Source organism: Falco peregrinus, chromosome 2, assembly GCF_023634155.1.
Source record: "Falco peregrinus isolate bFalPer1 chromosome 2, bFalPer1.pri, whole genome shotgun sequence".
NCBI classification, from domain to species: domain Eukaryota; kingdom Metazoa; phylum Chordata; class Aves; order Falconiformes; family Falconidae; genus Falco; species Falco peregrinus.
Window position 1 is genome coordinate 17,625,779 of NC_073722.1, and position 20,034 is coordinate 17,645,812.

Consider the following 20,034-nt stretch of genomic DNA (forward strand, 5'->3'; position numbering starts at 1 on the left):
TTTGTTAAACAGCTTACAGGGCTTTTCCTTTGCTCAGCAGGGGATTTGTGACCAACAAGAAACATCTGTGGGCAGCTCTGATACGTGTTCCCTTTAGAAGTTTGACAAAACCTTTACAGAAGCCTAATGGCTCATCCTCCCAACCTATGAAGCAGAAATTAACTCTCTGCGTAGGTTTTCCAACCACCCACCTTGGCCCCTGCACAAACCCACCTTCACCTCCACCACTCACCTTCCTCTTTTGAATAGACTTGTCCGGAGGGTCCGTGGTTTTCCTCTCCAAGTTCTGCTTCTTGGCACCAGGGTGTTTCTTGGCCTCTGCTTTCTTCTGGTGACTGCCTTTCTCAGGGACTCGTGACAGGAGAGGGAGTTTTATTTTCACCATGAGGGACTGATGGCTGGAGGAGTCCTGCACTGGCGGGGGCTCCCTGACAAGCACGGGAAGTTTCTCCTTGTGAAAATCGTCTCCGGCCACAGCAGCAGGCCTGTGGTCACTAGTCCTGGTGGGAGTCATGTCCTGGACTTGAGGAAGGGGACTGAGAGCGAGAAGCTCCTGTGTGCTGCCAAACAAAGCATCTCTCATGAGCTTGGGGTCCAAGAAGGGTTTGGCATCGGACTGGTGGGAGCGCTTGTGCTTTCTGTTCTCAGGGGACTCTTCCAGTGCTGGCTTCAGGCCTCTTCTGTCACAGGATTGTGGCCTCCCTTTCGTTTTGACTTTTGGCTTGTCTCTGGAAGACTGGTCTCTGACCTCAAAAGGACCAGGGTCACTCTCCACCTTCAGGCCTCCCTTGGGCTCCTTGTACACTGGGGCCTTACCAGGCTTTTTGATACCCACAGTCTGCCTGGGTGGGGGCTCCTCGGAACACACTGGAGACTTCTGGCAGCTGTGTTTGGTTGGAAGATCAGTGTCCTGAGGAGCGTTGGCCTCCTGGCCGGAGCTCTCCTGACGAGGCTCCCTCAGCTCAGCCTGCTGGTGGAAGGAGTTGCTGCTGGTGCCCTGCCCCTGCTCCTTGCCCTCCTCACGTCCATCCCCTTGGGTATCTTTCCCGAGGCTCTCTGTTGGCACTGCTGGTGGGTTCACCTTGGTCAGCCAGTTGTCGAGCTGCCATTTATTAGATGTTGGTGCGTCCGGCTGCAGAAAAAAAGAGAAAGAAAGGATGCAAAACTGATGCTTTTATGGGCTATTTCCACCCTAGCACAGCTTACCAGAACCAAATAAAATTTCCCCTTACTGTTAAAACAGCCTGAAAGTGAAAGACCATGAGACAGTGGAGACATTTTGGCTTGCGCACATCAACACTTACTTCAGAAACACAGACCTCATTTTTGCACAGCACCAGTCAAACGCCTTGCACAGCACTCCTGGATCTCTGCTAGCCCTACCTGTCACTTAGTAGCAAGAGACCAGTCCACACAAAAGCTTCATCTTTGTTTGCCGCTAATCAACATTGTTGCACAATCAGACACAAAGCGTACAGATAGCAGGAGTAGTAACAATGGATTAGGTGCTGTCCTCGCAACACTTTTGGGAAGTTACTTGCACACACACAAAGTTACTTGCTTTCAAAACCAATGAGGAGCCACGCCAGCTATCACATCTCCTTGAAGTCTGACAGGTAGGCTGTGGTTTAACCAAAAGAAAACCATTTACCGAAAAAACCCTGTATGGCTAGCACAAAGTCCAGCCTCTTCAAAGTCCCCTGCCTACACAAGCCAACACTCACTTCCCTCTGGGTCAAGCAAGGCATGCGCAACAACCAAGGTCTGAAGGCCTCTGGAGCCATGGTCAGATAACCTAATGAGACTGCTATAAGCCCTGCCTAATTTCACAGTAGTCTGACAAATTAAAAGCAAACCCAGCTAACCCTAAGACAGACAACAGAGCTTGCAAGCTGCATATCGGGGACGTGATTCTCTGAGGCCCATTCTGAGAATACCACATATGTCTCGGCATCGCTCAAACATGTAGCTCATTATCTGGGCACCATCAGAGTACAGCTACACACCTGCTCTCGCCAACTCTCCCTGATCACAACTCTCACTTCTGAGAAGAGCCACAACTCTTCCATCAAAAGAGAAAGCCTAGTACATGAGAGGTTTTCCAAGACTAAAGAATCCCTTTTGCGGTGATTTTATCTCTATCCAGACCCAACTCACTGTAGAACACATGGATAAACAAGACATGTCTGCAACAGAGTTTGGTTTTACCACAGGTTTGTAAGTAAAATTAATCCACAAATTCCACTATACTTTTCAGATAACACAAAACTGCTTTGTTTTCATTAGAATTTTCACTGATTAGCCACTGAAGAGCAGGGGTTTTTTGGTCAAACACTAGAAAAACATGGCCAAAAGACTGAGTAAACTTTGGGTTATAATGTAGGTAGCTATCAGACAGTGGCATACTATGCTCCTTTTCTAGCACTTCTACCATTGGTTATCTCGCTTGTGATCTACACTATCAGACAGGTTTTTATTAAGTTTTCCAAACACAAAGGATAGTAAGAGAATTTCCTTTTTTAAAGAACAGAAGGAACTATTGCCTGTAGGTCTTAAAGTCTGTGCTTTTCATGTGAAGAACTGATTACAAACCAACAGCCATGTGTACTAACTTGCTCCTTGAGCATCACAGATGAACTGTTTGCTAGAATAAAAAAGAATAAAAGGATCAACGGCAAATAGCTAGCACTTCACTAAAGCAACAAGGATCTTACAGCCCAGTATTTTCAGGACAAACCAGGCAGGATCTGGTAAAAGAGGAGAAGTATAGTATCTGTTTCCTTCCAAAGACACCCACATTGCAGAGGGCAAAGTCTGTAACTGAACTGATGGAGGATAAAGTATATTAGATGTGAACGAAAAGATATGCCTTCTCCAAGGTTGTTTTCTGCACATAAGATTCTCCCTGTTCATGTGCTTCTAATGTAAAAGAAAGGAAAGCTAGGGCCGGGGGAGGTGAGGAGAAATAAATTACAAGGTTTCTGGACTTTATGAGAGCACCTCAAAACTGTCAGCGAATTGGTTTACATCGACTGTGGTCTGCAGGCTACAACCATGCACTTCCCTCTGGCCTGAGAATGTTTTGCAAGCTGGAGGAACTGTTGGAAACTATGGGACACGAGTATTTCTGCAGAAGATTTTTTTTAAAATGCATGGTCTCAATTATGAGACTTTAAGGCACCAAGTTCTGTTTGTTTGCTTTTTCCAATGAAAGTCTCAGAAATGCCAGTACAGCACTATCTGAGCCAAATTCAACAGAAGCAAGTCTAAGCACATTCCAGCCCTTCCTCCAGGTCTGTTCACTTCAGCTGCGATCTAGGAGAAGCTGAATGGTCACTCATGCACAAGAGCTGGAGGGAAGCAGCGGCTCCTCTTAACATATCAGGAAACCGGTCTCACCCTGAGGCAGCCCATAGGCTCGGCACCCAGAAAAGCTGCACGGGCAGAGGCGGCCTGAAACACGCCAGACAAGCCACACTTCTCATCTGTACCTTGCTTGTGTCTCACCAGTGAAGGCACTAATTCCTCCAGGACCGCTAGGCAATGATGTCAAAGGAGAAGGGAGAACGCTTCAAGGTTAGACACATAGAAGCCTAATTATGTTGTTACTAAGGGTTGTTTAAGTAACAAACTCTAGAAGGAAAGCAAAGGGCAAGAAAGGTCTGATGACACGGCAACAACGTCAAGGGGACACCTGAACGATGATGCTATTTCAGGTCTCCTGTCCTGACTTCATTCAAACAGCGAAGAGTCTGAGGCAAGAGGCTGTATTAAGCAGCCTCTACATTTTACGTGCATTCACCTCAGGCGCTGACGCTCTCGGAGGGTCGTTTGCTTCACTGTCACTCGAGCTGCTATCCGTCTCTGAGTCTGAAGAGCTGTCTGAGTCACTGGTGCTCCCTGACTCCGAGCTGCTGGAATGTGCTGATGCCACACTCTCAGGCTGGGACTGTAGGGCACTGCAAGGCCACCATGAGATAAAATTAGAAAGCAGCATGGGTGAGGTTACTTACTTATTACATTGACATGGCAGGATTCAAAAATAAAACTGAAACCCCATGTTTTGGCACTGAGAAGAGAGGGGAGAAGGCCAAGGGAACGCATAGCCATACTCAAATGATACGGCACTGGAATAGAAAAAAACTCTGGAAGTAATAAAACCTTCAATTTCAACCCAGTCAAATATGTAAGTAGGACCTCACTGCTACAGTATGAAGCTGCATTTAGCCAAACCACAGTTCAAAAACCAACCAAAACTGGCAAGTGCTTTTATGAAAGCCCCAAGCCTCAAAAGAAAAATTGCCAATATGGGCTAACAAAGACAGAAATATACATGTCAGGATGGCTTCTCTTTTTTGTATTCTCCCTCTTAAGTTTTCACTTCTCCATCTGTGTTACTTGGTCAAGGTGCTGTAAGCATTTTGTTAATAGCCACAGCAAGCAGCAGCATTTTTTGCAACAGCCTCTCCTACTCAAAAATGGGATGTCTCCAGCACTGACAGTGGGAGTGGATGGAATTGAGGGAGAGTCAGAACTTTTACGCACAGCTTCTTTTTGTTTTGAAATGGGCGTATGAAATCAAAATGTTATTTTTTTTCATTATTATTTTGAAAACTGGTTTCCCTTGTCAGTATCAACACATTGGTATGATTTTGAGACAAGCTCCTTGCTGATCCAGACTGATACCATGAGAACACTATTTCAAGAGTCTGCAGAGATGCAGGTCATGCCAAGAATGGGCGTGCCCTTCTGCAAGTCTGACTTTGTAGACCATTACCCTGTGCATGAAGAATACAGAAATCCAGGCCAAAATGTAAGTCAGTGCTTTCCTACAGGAAAAACTCTGGCCTTCTCCACCTTTCTTCCTCTAATGTTGGCACGCAGCCATTCAGTCTACCTTGAATATTGCTTCTACCTAACAATAACTGGCAGGAACTGCTTACAATCAGCTGCCTTATCAGGAGGAGCTGAAACAGCTTCCATGAGTCTACCTAAGTCTTTTCTGTTCTTCACCCACTTGGCCATTCTGGGCTTCCTTCTGAACTAAAATGGGACTTGTGCCTCATCCATCACTACTACAACAACTGAAAAATGCCATTAGCTCTAGTGTGGTCTATATATACACTGGTGGAAGGGAAGAGAAGAAGAGAACAGCTGGGGAAATACAGTTCTAGTTCATACACAAAACCCAGCATGCCTGGATTATTCACTTCTAATTGGAGCTTTCCATAAAACCCCACAGAACTAAAGCAAATTTTCAACAGTAGCTTCAGATAGCTAGAAACCAAAGCCTGTATCTACAAGAAAAACCAGGAACCCTTACCCATCTACCCCATAACAAAAAAGTAGTTTCGTTTTCCCTCCTTATTTGGTCTAGCTAGCAGTTTGGGAACAAACCTGTACCTTGGAGGAGCAAGTGAAGAAGGTGGCTTTTCAACAACCTGTTTCGTTCACAAAAACAAAAAGGGGGGAGGGGAAAGTTAGCTTTAGGATCTTGGAAGAACACAAGTCATGATGATTTAAAGGGATGTCTGTGTGCCTAGTGTATAAAATATCTAAAACTGACTTGGTCGTCACCACTCTCTTCACTATCACTGAGCTGCAGGTCTTCCTGGAGCAGTCTGAAAGACAACCAGAAGATAAATATCAGCCAAGGCAAACACATTTTCAAGCAGCAGACCCTGAAAAAGACTTGGTTTGCGCCTGCCAAAACAAACCAACTTCCCATTTCATTTTTGAACATTTGACACGCTCAATCTGCTAAACCCTGTCATTACCTAATGAATGATAAAATGGTAATGCACAACCTAGGCATTTTACTGTGATTTCCAACTAATCTCAGGACATTTTGCAACAGAAGTCAGTATTATTGGCTGCCATCTACAGACAACAAAGATGCAGTTTGTGAGAGGAATGCTCATCAACAAAGATTACGTAGCATGCTAAGACAGTACGGTGGGGTGGAAGAAGTCTGATCCTTGTACAGCAACAGACTAGCACGCCATGAGCCTGTACTGGCTCCCCAAGGGGCAAAAAAGCATCATCTCTGCACCAGAACCTGGGCATGTTCATGCTCTCTCTCAGGAGTTACAAATATTTCTTCTGTCACAGGAGTCCTCATTTTGCTGCTGAAGTCTCCTATCACACACACGTAAGTAAATGTCAAGGTCAAGTCTATCTCCTATTTCTTCTCTACACAATGAACTTAAGGATTCTGCACATCTCAGCAGTTACCGTAACATTGATGTGTTCAGATACCCAAAGCAGTTTACATGTGGGGAGGCACCAACTTTGTTTTACTGTTGCTAGAGTAGAGGGCAAGCTGCCTGTAAATGTTTCCAAAAGCATAATTTTGTTCTCTTGCCTGCAGGTGGTAACTACTGCTTGCAATTTCAATGCATTACTGAGGTCCTCAAAGGCTGGAAGGGAAGAATTTGTAGGGAGGAACCCAAAGTTCTCCCAGATTGCGATCCCCCCCTCTTCGGTAATCATGCAGGCACCCCAAAAGGAGTTGGAAAACAAGACAGGCAAACCCCTTGCTACTCAAAAGTATAATGATTCAAATCTTGAAAATAGCTGGAGACTGAACTCCTCAACCCAGAGATTTACGCAAGTGTGTTTCCAAAAATCGTATAAAAAACCTGGGAACTGAGGCAGTGATTTTAATCAATCGGGTCAAAACTGTTTATTTCAACCTCATTTAAAACTAAAAGCTCTCTGTGAGAAATCTTTCTCATGGCCAATTAGGAAAAACAACCCTCCAACTCCTCATAACACATTTTACAGCAAAAAAACAAATATGAAAATCCCCAGTGAACCACATCACCTTGGAAAATGTGTAGACAAGTCAGTGGTCCCGATGCTTGTTAGGAAAGGGAAAACTATTCAGACCCTCACACTCTTTCAAGCCTTCATGTCAAATTATGAACAAAGCAAAAAAGATTTATGGCTCTGCAGGTCACCTCTAATGACCCTGAGCAGTTTGCTTTTACGATTCCATAAGAACAGAGGAGTAAAAACCTTGAATAAAAAAGCAATTGCCTTACTTAAACACTATCCCCACTAACTAGACAAATTATTTTACAGTCGTACCAAAGCAGCTGACATGCAGGGAGATACTTCCGTGCAAAACAGGACTGCCGAAGCTCACAACGAACAATTCCACAAACCAGAAGTGACAAACCTGCTCTTGTCCACGGAGCAGGACAGCATAAGGAAACCCCAAACGCCTCCTGTGTCTACCAGCAGAGCCAACCCCTCCCACACAGGGGATGCCTCCTGCAAAGGAACTGACCCTATGGGTCCCAAGTCCCTCTCACTGAGGCAGAGAGGTACCCAGTGCCCAAGGGCTCTGCTCGATGGCACTCGCAAAGACCTATGTGCTTTCTTTTTTCAGGCATTTTGAATTTGCCATTCCCCTGTAACTATCCTCTTCCATCTCCCAGCCTCCGCTGCCTCATTTCCTCACACACTTTCTCAGTGGAAATCAACTCTTGCCTCTTCTTTTAAACACTGAAGGGAAGAGCTGTGAGACACCACCTCGGAAAATGAGGCCCCTGCATCTCCTACAGAAGGCAAACAGCACAGCATCTACAGCAATCCTGCACACACCAGCTCTGCACGTGGGCTAGAGCTGAAGCTTACTGCCAGTCCACTGAGACACAACCGGGAAAGAAGAACAGCAACAATTCTCCACACTTCTGGGCGATGTGGCCAAATGTCTACTGGCATCTCAATGAATTCTTTTTCTTCCCCCACCCCCCCAGCCCCCCAGCCCCAACCCATTAGGGGAAGTAGTCCTTCAAAGGTGATAATGAACAAACTTCCAGAGATGCTAGAAAGTTCTGAAAGTGTTTTCATTTTTTTTGTTTTGCTTTAAGAATTGTGGACTACAGATGAATTTCCTTTAGAGGGAAGAGGATAATGCAAGGAAACGCTATCTAGATCATATTTTAAAGCTGATTTATCTTCTTGTAATAAAAACAACTGATTTTTTCACCTGAGCTGCTGGTAAATAAAATGTATAAGCATAAAAGAACATTGGAACTACTGAAGTTCAATTTAAGATCAAGAAAGAACACTGAAACTTTAAATGAGCCATACTTTTGCAAGGATAGACACAAAGCCAGTTAGTTTCCCCAAACCAAGGTTTTCAACAAATCATTAAATAGCCTAGTTAAAGAAAATAAATCTGCTTTTAATAATTCTAATGTTTTAATTAGCTCAGGAGTTAATAGATGCCAAGTTTTCATTTGCAGGACCTGCTCATTTGCAGCTTATATACATACTATCAATCTCCCTGTAAATCTATTTAAGAACAGCTCTTTTAAGCAAGAGAAGCAGCATTAAAATGAATACTGCATGCCAAACAACCCCAGTGAAAGCACAGGAAGGTCCCCCTCTGCCAGCCGGGTTAAAGATGCATCACCAAGAATGAGCTTGGCATCTCCCCTTTTAAAAGAAAGGCTACTTCCATTCCAGCGCAGCCAGGTGCTAACTTCGGGGCTGTATTCAAGAAGGAAAGCCATCTGGGAAACCCCTGCATGCTCTGTAAAGCTGAATGCTTAATTTGGGCACACAGATGCGCCGGGATTTCAACTTCTAATTAACCAGCACAAATGCTGTTTGTTTTCAGCCAGCTACACTTTGTAACACAAGCTATTCTAGGCAGCTGAATTTCAGACAGTCACGTGTGCTTTGAACAGCAAAGAAAGCAAGCCCTGTTGTGCAAATGAAAACAAAAACAAAAACAAAACAAAAAAGAAGGGATGCAGCAATTCAAGGGAAAGATATAAAAGAAGTCCTTGGGCAAATATTGCTTGGCTCCATTTTGGACACACATCTAAGCCACACTGTTCCTCCTGCTTCAACTGCTGTCATCAATTGTGGGTACAAGCGTTCCTGGTAGATGAGTGCTGGCTCTGAAGTGCCCACATGGATGCTGAGAGGGGATGTTGGCTAAGGACAGAGCTACGTACCATGCCAAATTCACAATTCTGGACCTTTGGGCTAAAAACTGAGTATTTTCAGATTCTTGTTTACAGTAAAAGTCTCTTCTCTCTCAGCCACGTGGAAAACTGACTGAAGTGCTTGAGGGATTTTTACAAGCAGCTGAGAAGAGTTGAAATAAAGATGATGGTTTTAGGGTAGCAGAGGAGGAAGGCAGAGCCTGGAGCAGTTGAACCTAGTATTTTTAACAGCACAATGAAAATTTCCAGAGTTTGTTCAGGAGGAGCAAGCTGGAGTGGAAGAAGGAGAAACAAAATAAAGAATGGAATAAGGGAGCTATTGACTGCTTGGCAAGACACTGTCTCACAGTCCCAGCCAGCAAGGGCTCCTCTGCACGATGCCGGAACAGTGTGAAAAATTGTTTCACGACCTTATGGAACTTGAGCGCAAAATTCTACAATTTCAACCAAGATGGAGAGATGCTTTTCCTCTTAATCTGTGACTAGCCCAGTTTTGTTTTTATTTTAATTAAACTGTTCATTATAAGGGAAAGGAAAACAAGTGGAGTAAGCTTTGTAGTCTGTAGTGTGCAGCCTTCCACGAAACAATGTATCACAGAATAATGCAAGAACTTCATATATCACATGAACTGATAGGTATTTAATGGTTTGGCAGTTGCCTTGCACACGGGCCCCTTCACCTTCCAGCCATGGAAAGATTTTTGTTTGTTACTCCATGCTCAGAACCTATCAATGCTGCCATTTGGCCAGGTTAATCCTGAAAGACCAGCATCAGCCCACACAAAACTACTTTCAAGTAATTTCTGTAATTAACCTAATGAATAGATAACCACTTTCACCTACAAGGACAGTACCATTATCGACCAACCTAAAATTTTCTATTGGAGAAGTTCGTTCATTAGTTGGCACACCTTCCTAGCCTCATAAAACTTTTGTAGCAATTATACACAAATGTCTTACACTAAGACTCAAACTCTAAGAAGCTTTCTTCTGAGAGGAAACATAACACGATAGGGAAAAGAAGAAATATATAGAGAAGTAGAAATATATAAATACTATTAATTAGAAGAAGCTACAAGAGATTTCATCTTCACCCCACTAACTAGCTAACATGATTAGAATATAAATTGAGGTTTTTAGAAAGTCCACATGAAATGCTTTTTTTGTTTGGTTGTTTTAAATAAAAATAAAATTAAGACAACGCTTTTTAAGAAAACTTTTCCTTGGGCAATCACAGAAAGTCACACCATGCAATTGCTTTAACATTTCACCCCTAGTTCTCAGTTTTTGTAGCTGTAGCTTCACTAGCTTTCACAGGCTTAAAAACAATATGCAGAATAGATCAGGTTCAGTTTGTATCCCTTACAATTTATGTCAGTTGAATGCATTATTACCGGTTTGAATAGCACTTATTATGACAAGATATCAAGTAGCCATAGATGAAAGTTTTTTTGCTCTTTTAATCTGGTACATTAATAGTTGGGGTTTTTTTTCCTTCAGTTTCCTTTTTAACACAATCATTCTAATCATAACAGGGTTTTGTGGTAGACTTGGCAGAGCTAGATTAATGGCTGGCCTTGATAATCTTAAAGGTCGTTTCCAACCTAAATGATTCTATGATTCTATCATGAAACATTCATGTTTCTATCGGTGAAAATTCCCTGCACTGAAATTTTATGACAAAAATCAGACTGATAAAATCTTAATCTCCTAAACCATCAAGTAAAACAGATTTTAATTAATTCCAGGTTCTTTTAAGTAACTGCACAGTAGAGATGGGAACCGGGTCTGATTACTTACGATGTTCTTGGTTGAGAACTAGGCAACGTTTCTGAAGATGCGTCATACTGTTCTGTAATTCAAAAATGAATCAGTTGGGTTTATTTGCCTCACCTTTAGCATATTTTACCCTATGGTCTCTGAGCATCAGATCACAAAGTCACTTTGTTCCAGAATGTAACTGTTTGCCATCGAGATTATTCATCACTCCAAGTGAGGTTTCCTAATGAAACACTGTTTGTTTGCTGTTGAACTGCTCCTTAATTTCTACGTAATGAATGTATACAATCCCTTAAGCATTTGCTAAATTCAGCACTGTTCAGCAAAGCACACGAAATTGTGCTCCTTCATCAGTGTAAACACTTTACATGTTCTCCTCAACCTATAACATGCACCACACTAAACTACCTGTCAATACACACATAACAGTGTGGGTTTTTTGATTTCTACTTACGCTGATTCTGTGCTACAGATCCAGCATGCTGCAATCCCTAGAAAGAAAGGACAAAGGGCAAATTGAGAATAAAATTAATCAGCTCTCTTAATAGCAGCATATCGATGATTTGTTTTCCACATTACCTACTGTAATAAATACTTTGACATACTTATCAAAGTATGACTTTGAAGTGTTCAATAGTCAAAAGCTGGCCTGATGTTGCTTAGCATGGACAGAAATACCTCCTGCCACCAAAAATGTGTGGCTAGCACATTAGTGGTATGTGCATTTTCAAAGAAATAATAATAAAAAAGTTGTAAGAGCTGCCAAATGTTTAACACAGTCAGCGAATATTTTTGTTGACAAAAAGATAAGATGTTTGTTGTGCTGCAACAGAGATGAGACGCTTAAAATGTTTCTGAAAAGCAGTCACATTTGAAGCCTTCAATTGTAACAAATGTTTAAGTCACTGAAACACTATTCATTCATTCATCCCCCCACCCGTGGCTCAATAAAAATACAAGGCTTGCTTAAAAAATCTAAGAGGAAAGATAATTATACTACCATATAGCCCACTCAAAACCAATTACTCGGAAGCACAATCTGATCTAATTCTCAGTAAAACTATGTGTTGCAAGCAGCCATTATACAACTCAAGATCCATTGTGCTTTTATTTATCTGACTTCTTCTAAAGCCAATCTCTTCAAACAGTCTTTATCTATGAAAGGGGGACAAAACTGCATGAAAAACACATGCAAGAGCTGGAAAACTCTTCTAGTTTGTCAAAAGCTCTGGCAAAAAGAGGGTGTTTTACCTTTTTTGGGAAGGGAAATTTGGAACGCTCTGTTGTACTAGGCGTACGAATAGCTGTCAGGGGAGGTGGCCATGAGTGGGTCATTTCCTGGAAAGAGATTGAGAGAAGCGGCTTACAGTACTTTTGCCGATAACACGCAGATGAAGTTTTACACTTAAGAGGTTCATATGATCTGCCAAAAAAAGTCCTTGCTGACCCGATCATAAATCCGAGAGACGGTATCGCAGCAGGAAGCCCTCCTCTGAGCGCAGCAGCCAGAGCACGGTGAGGGCTCGCTCCTTTTCTGCAAACATACTTGCATTGCCCAAGGAAGAGCAATCTCAGTGAAGCTTGTACAGAGTAAAGTACTTACTGTGTTTGCAGGATTAGGCCTCAGCCTTTCAGCTATCACAGTTAATAAAGGGAAAATTAAGTAAAACCTGTATAGGAGTAGTTCTGGGTTTTTTTCAAAGCACAGGACTTTCCTACTAGGGAAGTTCTTGTATCCCCTTACAGCAGCAACACTCCAAAAGGCTTTCCGTAACTCAAGGTGGTCAGCCAGAGCGCTCTGCCTGCCAGCCGCTCCCCACGCTGTTCTGCCTGAAACATTGGCTTTTGCTCTGACCGACCAAGAAGTGTTTGACACGGAGCTCCGTGACTTGGTTTCAAACAAAAAAGACTTCCCGATGTGCTGCATCTTTAGGAATCCTTCTGCCCCATTCCCCTGCCCTTACTCTCACCCGCCATCACTGCCAAGTACTGGCTTCTTGGGCTCAGCCACGGTCCAGGTGAAAGCAGAGCACAAACACCACGGCCATGGGACAGGGCTTGGCAGGCGAGATCACCCCCCTGCCTGCCTCGCCTGGCACCACCGCCAGGTCCACACCAGCTCGCTAACAACACACACACACGAAAAACCTTGCACAGGCAAGGGCTTTTGAACATATGCTACAATAATGAGGGTTAATCCAGATGAGGCCTTTGGGCAAGCTGTGGCTCAGAAGTTCAGCACCACCTTGCTGAAATCGCACAAGACTGACTTCTCTTGGCTCCTGATCCTCAAGTTTTAAATCCTGAAGAGTGCAATAGTCACTCCAAGTAGTAAGCAATCTCATACGGCCTATCACCCTCACTGCCCTTCCAGGAATAGTTACCTCAGGATCTTCCCCCCCAGCCCAACATTACCTCAAGATGTACACCCACCATCCCCATCCATAGTGACCGTCATCACAACTGTTCCCCGCAGCTTTCCAAAGAAAGCAGCATGCAGAGTAACACAATACTGGCACTGTGCTCAGCACAGAAAGTTAGGAGTTATGTTCATGCTGAATGCATCTCATGGCAAGCATACACCACACACAGTTTGCCTAGGGGCTTCAAAGAAATGAATGAGGAACGTGTCAGTGCAAAGTACATTTCTGTACTTTTGGTACCAAATAGGCTGAAGTATGAGAATCTACTGTGTCATAATTTAAAAGTGCCGTTTTTTCATCAAGGCACAAATATGAAGGTTCAGAAGCGTCTCATGTTTCTTTATCTATAACACGAAATGCAAAGATTTACGGGGAATTAAACCATATTGCTACCTTTGGCCTTATAAGCAGGGATCAGAGCAATCTACAGGGGTTTCTGTGCAACAACTGGTCTGGGTAACTATTTGATCACATTACCACCACCCTTGCCTTCTCCTTTCTCCCCTCCCACTGTTCATTGCTCACCACTCACTAGCTGTGCAATCTTTCAATAGATGATAAACTCTCCAATATACCACACTACACCTCTTCACGTATTAGAATGTGCTCCCCTGCAGTTGCTGCAAAAACAATGTTATGCATTCCAAACAGGCAAGAAAACAGGATGCCTTGTGAAACACGCAAGGATGCAGTAGTTCCAGGCAACGTACACAGGCTGCAATACCAACCAGTGCATGACAGCTAGTGAGCACCTTTCAGCTACGATGCTGCCCAAACAACTGCTTCTTGAGAGCAATAAAGGCATCGAGATTTTGCAACCTGAAGCAGCAGTGACGGAAATGAATCACAGAAACCAAACACTTCCGTTAGGACTTCACTGTCTCAGAATACTATTCAAAATCAAGGAACTGTCTTCTCAGTATCAGCATGACCGCCTTGCGGATCACAGTGCATTTTCACACTTTCACATTTTCACAGGCAACACGTACTCAAACCCAGCTACTGGAAGCCCGCGCACCGCTCACAGACTCAGCTCTGCCACAAGGTTACAGAGACAGTTTTGCATTGGAGCTGGCTTAGCTCTGTACGAATGGACTAGAATTACAGTGAAGGAGAAGCAGCAGTGCCGTGCGGATGGGTGCAGGTGGGATGGGTGCAGGTGGAATGGGTGCTGCTGGGGCTGGCAGCATGGACAGGAGGCAGCATGTCCAGTGCCTTTGGAGGAAGCACGTGAGGTAAAAGCAACCCCCTGACTTGGCGAAGGAGCAGCTCTAGGTGTTTCAGATGACTTGTCAGTCTTGCTCTTTGGACCTTTATCTTTACTTCTCCACAGCATACTTAGTGATAGCAACATCCACTGACAGAACAGAAGCAGAGCAACATTCTTCCCCCAGAAAATACTTTAATGCGTGCAAAATACAAGCAAACCAGAGATGTGTTATTTAAGAGCACCTACCTTCAAAATTTCGTCAATGGAGTGGACTTCACCAGGGAAGGTTTGCTACAACACAAAAAGAGGAAAGTAGCGTGAGTTTCGTTTGTTTTTACCAACTGACATGAGACAAACAGATGCACTCATCAAACATTTGCTTAGCAACAGTTCTATAAATTTCACTTAAGTCCATTAACAATAAAATGCTAGTAAGAATTAAAAGCCCCATCAGAAGGGTAGTTAATAATGCACTTTTACAATGCCTGTTGTTTTCAAGTCTTTAGTAGAAGGTATATTCTAATAAAGATGAGAAAGAAGTGAAACAGAGCTCATTAATCACGCTCATTCAGCTGACACGATTCACCTTGTTTGATGACCTGCGTTCTTCTATGCATCAATGTAGACTCAAGCAGAAAAAGAAGCCCTTAAGCTTGCAGAAAGAAAAGTAGAGGTCGTTTTAACTGGAGGAATCAAGCATCAAGTCCCTGAATGCCAGTTTTTAGACTCATGGGAACATCAACTGCCATTAAAATACAGAAAAGCAATACAACTGCAACTTGTGTAGCTTAGAAAAAAACTTTGAACATAGCACCAGGTAGCAGCAACATAGCGATTTCTGGAAAACCTGCAGATGACCTGGATCTGGATCAAGGGACTGCTCCTGTACCTCCCACACCTCTGTTTCACTGGAGCCCAGGCAGCGACCACCACATGCCTGCCTGGCAGGTGCTGGGGCTCCCCAACACAGGCATGGTGAGGACCTCAGCCAGCCCTGCTGGTGCCCTGGCACTTCATCAGTGCCACCTGAAGGAGACCAACACACAGCCAGGGCAGCACCTGTGGCTGCCTTCATTTGGGCTCACAAGCCCAGACTCAAGGAAGCTCTGAGGAAGAGTACAAAGCAAAAGCAGTGCTAATATTTGCCAGTTACCTAACAAACAGCAGACGTTGCAGCTTGTACAAACACATAAATCTGCTTTTAATGTATCAGCAAAACCACTTAGCAGCTCCTGGCAGGACACCCCCTGCACACACCCGACACCACGCATCAGCAGCATGGGTACTGCTGGGCAAGGCAGGGGCTGGGATGAGCACAGCAAAAGCCTCCTGCTCCCCAGGCACGTAGGGACGAGGGTAACTGCATGGCCAGGGCGAGCAGCAATGCCCCCCGAGAGAGCCCACCTGCCCTGTGCCCCAGCTGTGTGCAGCAGGAGGCTATGCAGTAGCAGCAGTGCCTCCTTCCAGCACTACTGGCAGCACTAGGTGCCGGGGATTCTCTGCAGGAGGACCTGTGCTGCTTCCACACACTGACCTGCCGCCTGGCCATGAGGAACACCACTCTGACAGGTCGGCTTCTCATCTGCTAGCAAGGTATGCATTTTGGAAGTACCTGTCATTTACACATCCTTCCTAACTGGTATCATTAAAGGAAACTGAAATGAAAAAAACACACCAAGGAACTGCGTAGCTGGAACTAGCCAAGTGCATCCCAAGACCAGCTTCTCATCCATAAACAAGAGATTGAAGGGAAACGTCCAACGATTGGCATCATTGCTCAAAGTGAAAGGCCGGGAAGTTGCTTCTTGTGTTAAAGGAAGCGGGCAGTGAGCTACAGTGCCTGATCAGGAGGATCTTCCCCAGAACAAGATAAACAGCAAAGCAAGCAAACACTTCAATAAAGCCAAAAAGCATCGTCCTTAGCACTCTCACAGAAAGGTCACTCACCTGTTTCCCATATGCTGCACTATTTACACTGGAGGGAGGAGATGAGGAATCTCATTTCCCTGCAACCTCATTTGTCTATGTCTACATAAAGCTCTCATTGAGGCAGTGCTCATTTGACAAAGATTTGACTTCTCTTCAGAAAATCATGCACAGATAGCTGCTGCTGACCTGACTCACCCCAGGACAAACAGAAGCTGAGACACAGCCAGATGAATCACGTGAATGAAAGTGGCTGGGATGTAGCAAGGCTTGCAGAAGCACCCCACAGCGGGCAGGAGGGGAGAGGGAGAGCAAACAGCAGGGAACACATGGCAAGGGATCTGGATGCTTCATAACTCACGGTGCCAAAAGGGGATCCCTCTTTTCTTCTTTTTCTTCCCAGCAAGCTTACTCTGGTAGCTCAATCACCTAATTTACTTCTTAATTTAGTAAGTGGTGAACAGCAGACAGCTGTACAGAAAACAGCAACTGGCAGATAGCTTCAGAAAGCTCCTGAGATACCTCGTAAAGTACCACAATAAAAACCCACAAAACAAATAAGGTATCAAGATCCTGCCTGGACAAAGTATTCAAAACTTCTCTCTACAATGAATCGACTGCAACAAATCAAAATCAGTTTGCCTCTCCCATTCCAGAAACTTAAGTTTTATGGGGTGATAACTGAAGACAAAAGTGTAATTCAATTAACATGAGGATCAGATAATATCTGCAGCAGCCTGCTTGGACCTCCCTTATCCTTGCCAAACAAGTCACACCCCTTCCTGAAGTTCTTTCACATAAACCTGAAGGTGCTTTGAAATCGATACAGATTTACATACAATGAGTATTTATAGAGCAACCACCGTCAGGAGGATTTTTTGTAACCCCACAGGGCATCATTCAGTGACAGTGCGCTGCTCCTCACACGTGCAGTGGCTCAGCAGAAACCACTTTCCTCTGTGGCACAAAATTTAAAGGAAAGCAAACACATGATACCAGACAAGTACTGCAGAAGTCTGCATCGGCAGCACAAGGACCTCTATTTTTGGGTTTTTTAAGACACAAGGTTTAAGTATGTGCCCCCAAAATATGTGGAGCTCTGGAGATACACAACATAAGGTATCAGGGATGCTCAACACTGCTTTCACCTTTGGCTAGCAGTTTACTCCCAGAGCCGCTAAGTTAGGACATGCTGGGACGCCCATACCCCTGCTGGAGACTCCTCGAAGACTACCTTCATTGTTTGTTCTACTATCCTGCTGCACACTAAGACTAAAAAACAATGACCCTTTCATCAGCAGTAGAATGTGCAATGGGCAAACAAACCCACTGCCCACAAATGGACTTGCAACACCTGTACCAAATATATGACAAAACATTAAAAACACAAGACTGTTCAGGACACGCACAGAAAATTTGTTTTCAGTGCCAAAATCACCACAGAACTGATCGGAACACTTGACTGCACCAGGGAACCCTCCTGTCTTTCAGGTAGGACCGTGGCTATCATTTCTACCATGAGCCTGCAGCCCAGCACAGTCCCTGTGCCCCCAGCCCACTGGCCCTGGAGACAGGGGGCATGCACCCTTGCACTGTCCCAGCTGCAGTATCTGAGGACTCCTCATCTTTTATAAAGCTACATAACCAGTGCCTGAAGGAGCTGGGCTTTTCTGCACACACCGCAATTGTTCTGCCCTTCCCCCCATTTCTTCTTTTCCTTCAAGTCACATCTCAGCTGTATTTCAGCCTGTAAACTACCATTAAACCACAAGCCACCCAGCAGCAAGGGCTGTCCTTGCCAGTTTTAAAAGAAGAGTTTAGGAAAAAGGAGTAAGAAACACGTGCTGCTCGAAGAAGAGTTAAAAAGCTGAAGAAATCACTGAAATGAGATCAGCTCCGCTGAGGACTGTGGGTGTAGAAGAGTAAGTATTACATGTTGCTGTCTATCCCCACTAGCAGTTTTACAGCCGTTACAGAGAACACTCTAACATACTCCCCACAGACAACTTGATTTAAGCCCTCTGCATATTTGCTGGCTGACACTGACATCTGCACAATCTCCAGCTAGGATTTCCTCCTGCCACATTCATACTCGCTGCCAGTTTGAGAACCATGCAGACACCTCCGAGTGCCACTCACAAAACATTTTGATGGCTGAGGTCAAGTGCAATCACAGAACATCCAGACCTGTTGGGTCGCTGGGGTTTTGTCTTGGTTTTGCTTTTTAATGCCAACTTCTCCATCCAAACTGATGCTGCGTTTCAATAACTGCCACTCCTCTCAGCAATAATACCAATTTATGTTCCAAAAAATCTGGTATCGCTCAAGCAAAGGCTCAACTCCCAGTGATCTCACAGCCTCCAATGCTCCACCACGTACTATCTCCCCCTGCAGAAGGCACCACTGGAGCCAGCCGCAAGCGGGCACACTCACATCTGACCCCAGACTCCAGCCCAGTTCCTCTACTGATGCAGAGCCCACAGACTCTGGAGAGGTCGAATAAATGGATGTAACTGGGAAGGCAATCTTGTTCACAAAGACAGAAAGCTCCTTTAAGAGAGCAGGCAGAAGAAACCGCCACCTTTGTAATCTGCAGGGCTTATCCACAAAAATTCAAGGGAACAGCTAGACACAGGCTATGCAATGTGATGTCTGTTACATGACCAATAATTTAAGGGACAATTCTAAAATTACACTCATATGATAACATATGAAGGGAGGAGAATCTGGACTGATGAACTTCCATTGTAAGTTTTGCAAGGATAATTTAATAGATGACTTACGTACTTGCAAGCTTAAAAAGCAAAGAAAAAGGTTTAGAAAGGTCATCAAGACAAAATCAAGTATCTCTTTGATAAGGGTTCACAGACTTAATTAGCATAACAGACATCTCACAATGTGAAGGCTAAGTTTGGTTTTGAGGTTTTGGGAACAAAAAGCTAGATAAACATAAAGCCAAAGCCATTAAATAAATTTTGACTGCAGAAAAATGCAGAGAGTACCATTAGTATGACTTTTAAGCCTCTCTGTTATTAAAGAGCAAGCAACGTGCTATTAAAATGCTGAGACACTGCCACATTTTCTCCTCTTTAGAATTTTTGCAATATATATATATTTTTCCAGTTCACCAACCTGCACAAGTAGCTGATGAAGGCCAAGCAATATATTGCAAAGACATATCATCCCAAGGTTAACAAAAGACAGTGCTACAAGGCAATATGCCTGAAGTACTGTTAAGTATAGCTGCAGTTGTCTGAAAAGGACTTCAAACCTTTTGGTTCAACGTTAACTTCAACATAATAGCTCAGACCAGCATGACCCAAATTCCACATCCACTCTTTCCCCTTGGTAGTGCCACAAAATCACCTCCAGTGACCTCAGCCAAGAAGCAATCTCTATGCAGATGCCTGTGATAGTTTGAAGTAAATAATAATAATAATAATAATAATAGCTACTACATTTCCCAGGGGTTTTGTTTTGATTTTGGGGTTTTTTTTACATGGAAGTTGTGTGCTTTCACTTAGCATCCACGCTGATATCTGCAAGTGCATTGCTCAGACGATGTGATTCAGTCATTTCAGACAGCACTGTTATACTTGTTTTCCCTCTGGGAAAACGCAGTTGAGGAAGCTAATAGAGATTAGTTGATTAATTCTTACAGATTCCAGCAACTCCCCTTCTGTGCACTTACACACAACGCAAAACATAGCAACGTATCCAGAAAGCC

The 20,034-nt window shown here is 44.0% G+C and overlaps 1 protein-coding gene across 4 annotated transcripts in view; it reads right to left on the reverse strand.

Moving 5' to 3' along the window:
* The window catches only part of AFF1 (ALF transcription elongation factor 1), a 99,089-nt gene that overhangs the window by 16,532 nt on the left and 62,523 nt on the right, over positions 1 to 20,034 (reverse strand). For 3 of the 4 annotated variants that reach the window (XM_055794965.1, XM_027795103.2, XM_027795109.2), the window contains exons 4-11: positions 14,628 to 14,672; positions 12,000 to 12,086; positions 11,203 to 11,239; positions 10,770 to 10,821; positions 5,567 to 5,621; positions 5,404 to 5,441; positions 3,803 to 3,959; positions 233 to 1,132 (exon numbers count right to left, since the gene is read on the reverse strand). In XM_055794965.1, coding sequence (XP_055650940.1) covers positions 233 to 1,132; positions 3,803 to 3,959; positions 5,404 to 5,441; positions 5,567 to 5,621; positions 10,770 to 10,821; positions 11,203 to 11,239; positions 12,000 to 12,086; positions 14,628 to 14,672 — 1,371 coding nt within the window. The remainder of the gene's footprint in view (positions 1 to 232; positions 1,133 to 3,802; positions 3,960 to 5,403; positions 5,442 to 5,566; positions 5,622 to 10,769; positions 10,822 to 11,202; positions 11,240 to 11,999; positions 12,087 to 14,627; positions 14,673 to 20,034) is intronic. The other variant, XM_055794966.1, reaches the window with a different exon arrangement.